Source organism: Pseudopodoces humilis, chromosome 18, assembly GCF_049639895.1.
Source record: "Pseudopodoces humilis isolate 2021_Gansu_Grassland_sample_001 chromosome 18, ASM4963989v1, whole genome shotgun sequence".
Classification (NCBI taxonomy): domain Eukaryota; kingdom Metazoa; phylum Chordata; class Aves; order Passeriformes; family Paridae; genus Pseudopodoces; species Pseudopodoces humilis.
The window spans coordinates 2,504,517-2,509,827 of NC_142217.1; the positions used below are offsets into that span (position 1 = coordinate 2,504,517).

Sequence of the window (5,311 nt, forward strand, 5' to 3'; positions counted from 1 at the left end):
CTGCAGGGATGTGGACTATTGGAAGTCACTGTCTTTCCTGCCTCGTCCCCACCATGCCCATCTCAACAACTCTCTCCCTGTTTTAGCTTCAGTCTGTGACCTCCAGGCTCTGCAGGCCTGCTTCACGGGACTCGCTGGACCTCAGTCCCCTCAGACAATGATGCAGGGATACGAGCCAGACCTCTTGGAGGGTCCTGGTGCCTTCTCATGGGCTTGGCATCATGCTGCTCTCCTGTGCTGCATGGAGTGGGGCAGGGTCTCCTTGCTGCTTCACAGCTGCCTTGGGGGAGAACTCACTGGTCAGGGCCTTTGGCAGCAGTTTGTTCCTCAGGGATGCCGGGTACATTTCAGACACCAGTGGGAATGGCCAGGCCTTCCCCTCCAGCACAGCAGCCCATGCAGAACACGCAGGGGAATGACCTGGCAGCCCATCAGGGCCGCACTCCAAGCCCTCTGACCAACTGACAGACCGACAGATCTCCGTCGGTAGCGGGCTCTCACTGCCAGTGCCCTCGGTCTCAAGGTGCTGGGCTCCTCCCCAGCCTGGCTGTCGGAGCCTGCCCGTGTGGAGCCATCCTGTTTCTGCCTTGCCCTTGCTCCAGGAGCTCCGGTTGGAGGGCAGGGATCGGCCCGGCCCCAGCACAGGAGCTGTGGGCACTCCACACCATCTGCTGCTGACCCCCGCACACACCCAGAGATGCCACGGGCAGGGATGCTGGACCCAGGGCTCCGTCGTGCAGCATGGCAGGGTGCAGGGCTCATCTCCATCCTTCCCTCCTTTGCTAGTAGTGGCAGCCGAGAAAAAGCATTTGTTCTGACACGAGTGGGGCTGCCAAGTTGTGTCAGGCGCTTTGATGGCCGGGGCAGTAACCTCGACCGCTTCCTCTGCCAGCAGGAGAGCCAAATCCAAGAGCCGCAGAGCATGGAACCTCCCAAGGACTTCAGATGACACCTCCAGTCCGGGACATCGCAGCTCTTTTGTGCCTTACGAGACATTTCTCTCCGGTCGGTGTTTTTCTCTCTACCCAACAGGTTATACACGCAAAGAAATCCCAGAGCGGGATCCTGGAGAGACAGAAGCCGGTGGAGCTGTCCCGACTTTTGGGGCATCTCGTGATTTACACCAGCATGGGCCAGGCAAAGCCCTTTACTCATCACCTGCTCTGAGCAAGAATCCGAGTCTCCATTGGTCTCCCCGGCAGCTGGAGTGCAGCACGAGGTTTTTTCTTCAAAGATAGAGTTTATTGCTAAAAATGTTTTGATCAGTGATAGCTCATATTTACAATGATATGTTTTTAAAGGAATATTCAAGTAAACATTTCCAATAGTTTCTGGCATAATCTCTAGTTTTTTTTTTCCCTATACACAAAAGTTAAAAATAAATAAACTGTACACAGAAAATTTCCTTTAACATCTCTACATGACTATATGTATTCCCACACAACAAAACAATTCCACTCTTTCATAGATTTGTACTTTTCTTTAAAATTTCCTTCTTAATTAATTGTTATACACTTTAAAAAAAACCCTAGTGAGCTTGGCAAATTAGTTCAAACATCAGTGACAAGATCTGGAGTAGACAAAAAAAATACAGCACAGAGAAACAAACGTTCAGGGATGGTGTGGTTCTTGATTTTCCTTTTTTTACACCCCCACCCCTTTTCTCCTTTCGATAAAAACATCTTTACAAGAAATTTCTGCCCTTCCCTTTGGCAGGGAAGTGCTTGGGTTCTGTGGGGATGGGTTTAAAATGTGGTCCTATGTCTTTAAAATAATAATAATAACAATAATAATTATAATAATAATAAAAAACCAGTTGCAATTTCTCCCCCATTTCCTTTAAAATCTCTCTATGTACATGGCTGGTAGGTTTTTTTTCCTTTTTTTTTTTCCATTTTTTTTTAATTTTCCTTTTGTTAGAAGGCTATATACGTATAAAAATAGACATCTGATTGTAGTGCTTTACTGTGCCTTTGGCCTGCCCTGCAGTTCCTGGGTTTGCTTTTCCCCCTTTTGAATAAAATAACATTAAAATAAGTCCAAGGGAAAAAAAGATTAACAACAAAAAAAATCAAAAAAGAACAACAACAAAAAAAAAAACACAAAAAACCCCAAAAATTAACCAAAAAAATAAACCAAAACAAAACCAAAAAACAAGAAGAAAACAAACCAAAACCCCAAAGCGATTCATCTTCTCCCGCTTCGCTCTGGGGGGGTGGGGAAAAAAAAAAACAAAACACCCCTAATAAAACTATCCCAAAAATACCCATCCCCCCCCCCCAAAAAAAACCCACCCGAAAAACCTTCCCCCCCTAAAGTGATCCGGAGGAGGAGGGCGGCAGTGCAAGGGGCCGGGGAGGCTTAGCAGGAGCACTTGCACTCGGAGATGAGCGGGTACTGCACGGGGATCCAAGTGCAGTACTTCTGACTGGACCAGCCCTGGCAGTGCCAGCGCAGGAAGGTCTTGGTGACCGACTTGACGGGCTTGCAGAACATGCCCTCGGGCAGCGAGCAGGACTTCTCGGCCAGGCAGTTGCCCTCCTTGATGTAGCGCGGCCAGAAGCGCACCCCCAGGTCCTTCCAGGCGTAGAGGACGGGGCAGTGGGTGTGCGCCCACAGCCACTGCAGCACCTTCCGCCGCGCCTTCTTGCCCAGCCGCAGGCGCGGGCCCCGGGGCGGCCCCAGCTCCAGCCGCCGCAGCTCGGCCGGCAGCGCCGCCCGCCCCCGCCCCGCCGCCGCCGCGGCGCCCGAGGCGTTGGCCGGCCCCGGCACGGCCACGGCCATGAAGCCGGGGTCGAAATGGCTGCCCAGCTTCTTTCTCAGCGTCCTCTCGTCCAGGTCCTGCTCCTTGGGGTCGTACTCGGGGTCCGGGTGCTCCACGATGTCCTTGACGGGCAGGTTGTCGCTGGGCGAGGGTCGCAGGCGCAGGAAGGGCTGCCCGCCCGCCGGCAGCCCCAGGCAGAGGCAGAGCAGCAGCGCCCGGATCGCCGTCATGCTCCGGGCGGGCCCCGGCGCTGCTCCCGGTGGCCTCGGCTCCTAGCGCTGCCCGGCGGCGCCCGCCGGCTCCCGGGGGCTCATAAATAGGCAGAGACACCAGTGTCCGGCGGGGCCCGTTACTTTAAATAGCCCGGCCGGGGTTGTGTGACAGCCGCATCTGAGGCTCGCCCCGCGGCCGCGGCCGCTGGCTCCCGGGGCTCCCCGCCGGGCCGGCTCCAGCCGCGGTCGGCAGCGCCGGGGGGGCCCGGCCTCCCCCGCGGGGGAGGGCAGGGGACGGCGGCGGCCGAGCCTTCCTCCTCCTCTGCCGCCGCCGCTCTCGCTCGCTCGCTCCCCCTCAAAATTCACAGCGGACTCGTCTCCATCGCCATGGTGACAGCTGGGCCGAGCCCCACGACAGCTCGTCTAGACGGTGTGACAGGGTTTGGCGTGAGACCGGAGCCCGAGAATAAAACCCTCCTTTATAGCCGGGCGCGCCGGGCGAGGGGGCGGGAGGAGGGTCACGGCGCCGGGGCGCTCGAGCGGCCCCCGCGCGGGCACGGCCGGGGCACGGGGCTCAGGCGGCGGCGGGCGGCGGCGGCAGCGCCCGCGGCCCGGCCGGGTTCCTCCTCATGGCGAGCGGTGGGGGCGGCCCGCGGGCCCCCGGGGCATCCTCGGCGCGATGGGGCTGGGGGGCCGGAGGGTGTCCCCGGCACCGGCGAGGCGGCGCGTCCCTATTTCCTGGCGGCTCCTCGGCGGGGACGGGCAGGGGCGGGCTCGGCCGCCGCTCAGCAGCAGCTCCGGCGACCCATGCCGCTGCCGCTGCTCCGGGGCCCCGGCCGTCCCCCCCGCGCTCAGCGCATCCAGCCGCGGCTCCGCTCCGTGCCTTGCGCTGCTGGCTCGGCGCGGTGTAGCCCGGCTCGGCGCGGTGTAGCCCGGCTCGGCGCGGTGTAGCCCGGCTCAGCTCAGCTCGGCTCGGCTCGGCTCAGCTCGGCTCGGCTCAGCTCACTGTCGCCGGTGTCACCCGGTATCCCGCCCGCCGCGCTCTGCCGCGCCGCCGCTGCCGCCCAAGTTAAATACGCGCCCGGCGCGCGGCCGCCCCGCCCCCCCGGCACTTTCACCTCGCAGTGAGTGACAGCCGGGTCCTGCCGCCACCCCCCGAGCCGCCCACCCCCCTCCGCTCAGCCGTGTCCCACCTGCGGCCCCGGGCCCCGGGCTCGCCGGGAGCCGTCATCCCGGCAGCGAGCACGGCACGGTGCTGCAGGCGATGGCACCGCAGCAGCCTCGGGTCCGGGCACCTCGCGGGCCCCCGGGTAGCGGGACCCTCATTCTGCCTCTGCCTTCCACGGCTGCTTTGCTGCCCCGCGTCTGCTTCTCCACAGGAGCCTGGCCGCCATCAAACCACCTTCCAGCTTTACAAAGAGCTTCAGTAGAATAGGGTACCGTGTCCTTAGAGCCCCTCTGGGACAGCACATCAGGGTGTGACCACTCCAGCATCAGCATCTCGGCACCCTCTGCAAGGGAGCCGGCAACCTTCCAGAAGCATCACTCACTCAAGAGAAAGTGTCCCTGCATCCCTCAGTGCAACATGGTGTGATAACCAGCCAGGTTAAAACACTGGTTCTTCCTTCACCTCCTCAGCTGTGTGGGGCTACATAATTTTTTGGAGAAAAGCTGGACCTGCAGCCTTTGAGGCACAGAGACTGCCAGCCTGGTGTGTGTCAACAGTGCAAACCCCCAAACCCTCCTCACCTCCTTTACCTCCACATTGCTGAGCACTGAGCTCACACTTGAATAATATCCAGAAATTGGACACACAGCTGGTTCCTCCAGGCTGACAGTGTGTAAGAACATTCCTGCCCATGCCAGTCACTCTCTCCCAAAGCCATGAGATAACCAGTTACCCACTGGAGCCAAGGCAGGGTGCAGACGGACTGAGGTGGATTGTGGGTCCAGTTTCTCATCGCAGTGTGCTTCTGACCTAGCAAAGTGAGGGGCTGCAGCGACAGGTCAGCCCAGAGCATCTCTCTGGCACATGCTGGGGGTTGTACAGAGATGGCTTCACTTACTAGACTAAGTAACAGAGCATCTCCCTCAACTTCTGACTCTTCATCATCCCAGAAATGCCAAATGTTGGGTACAGACAGGAAACAAAACCAAATCACACCTAAAATCAAACCCTAAAACAGAGAGGCTGGACATCCAGCCCTGAGTCTGCATAGAGTCAGAGCATCTGCTGGACACTGGGAAGACAGAGCTGCTGCGCCAGTGTGGGATCCCAGTGCATTCAGCAATTTACTGTGTGCAGGGGTTTAAATCTATCTAACCTTTCTTCCCT

At 58.6% G+C, this 5,311-nt stretch overlaps 1 protein-coding gene across 1 annotated transcript; it reads right to left on the minus strand.

Annotated features, from left to right (window-relative positions):
- Positions 1–2,340: 2,340 nt before the first annotated feature.
- Positions 2,341–3,113, minus strand: LOC102112804 (noggin-2-like). The gene has a single exon (XM_005522783.3). It carries the CDS (start codon positions 2,992–2,994, stop codon positions 2,362–2,364), a length of 633 nt encoding a protein of 210 aa, XP_005522840.3. The 5' UTR covers positions 2,995–3,113; the 3' UTR covers positions 2,341–2,361.
- Positions 3,114–5,311: the final 2,198 nt, after the last annotated feature.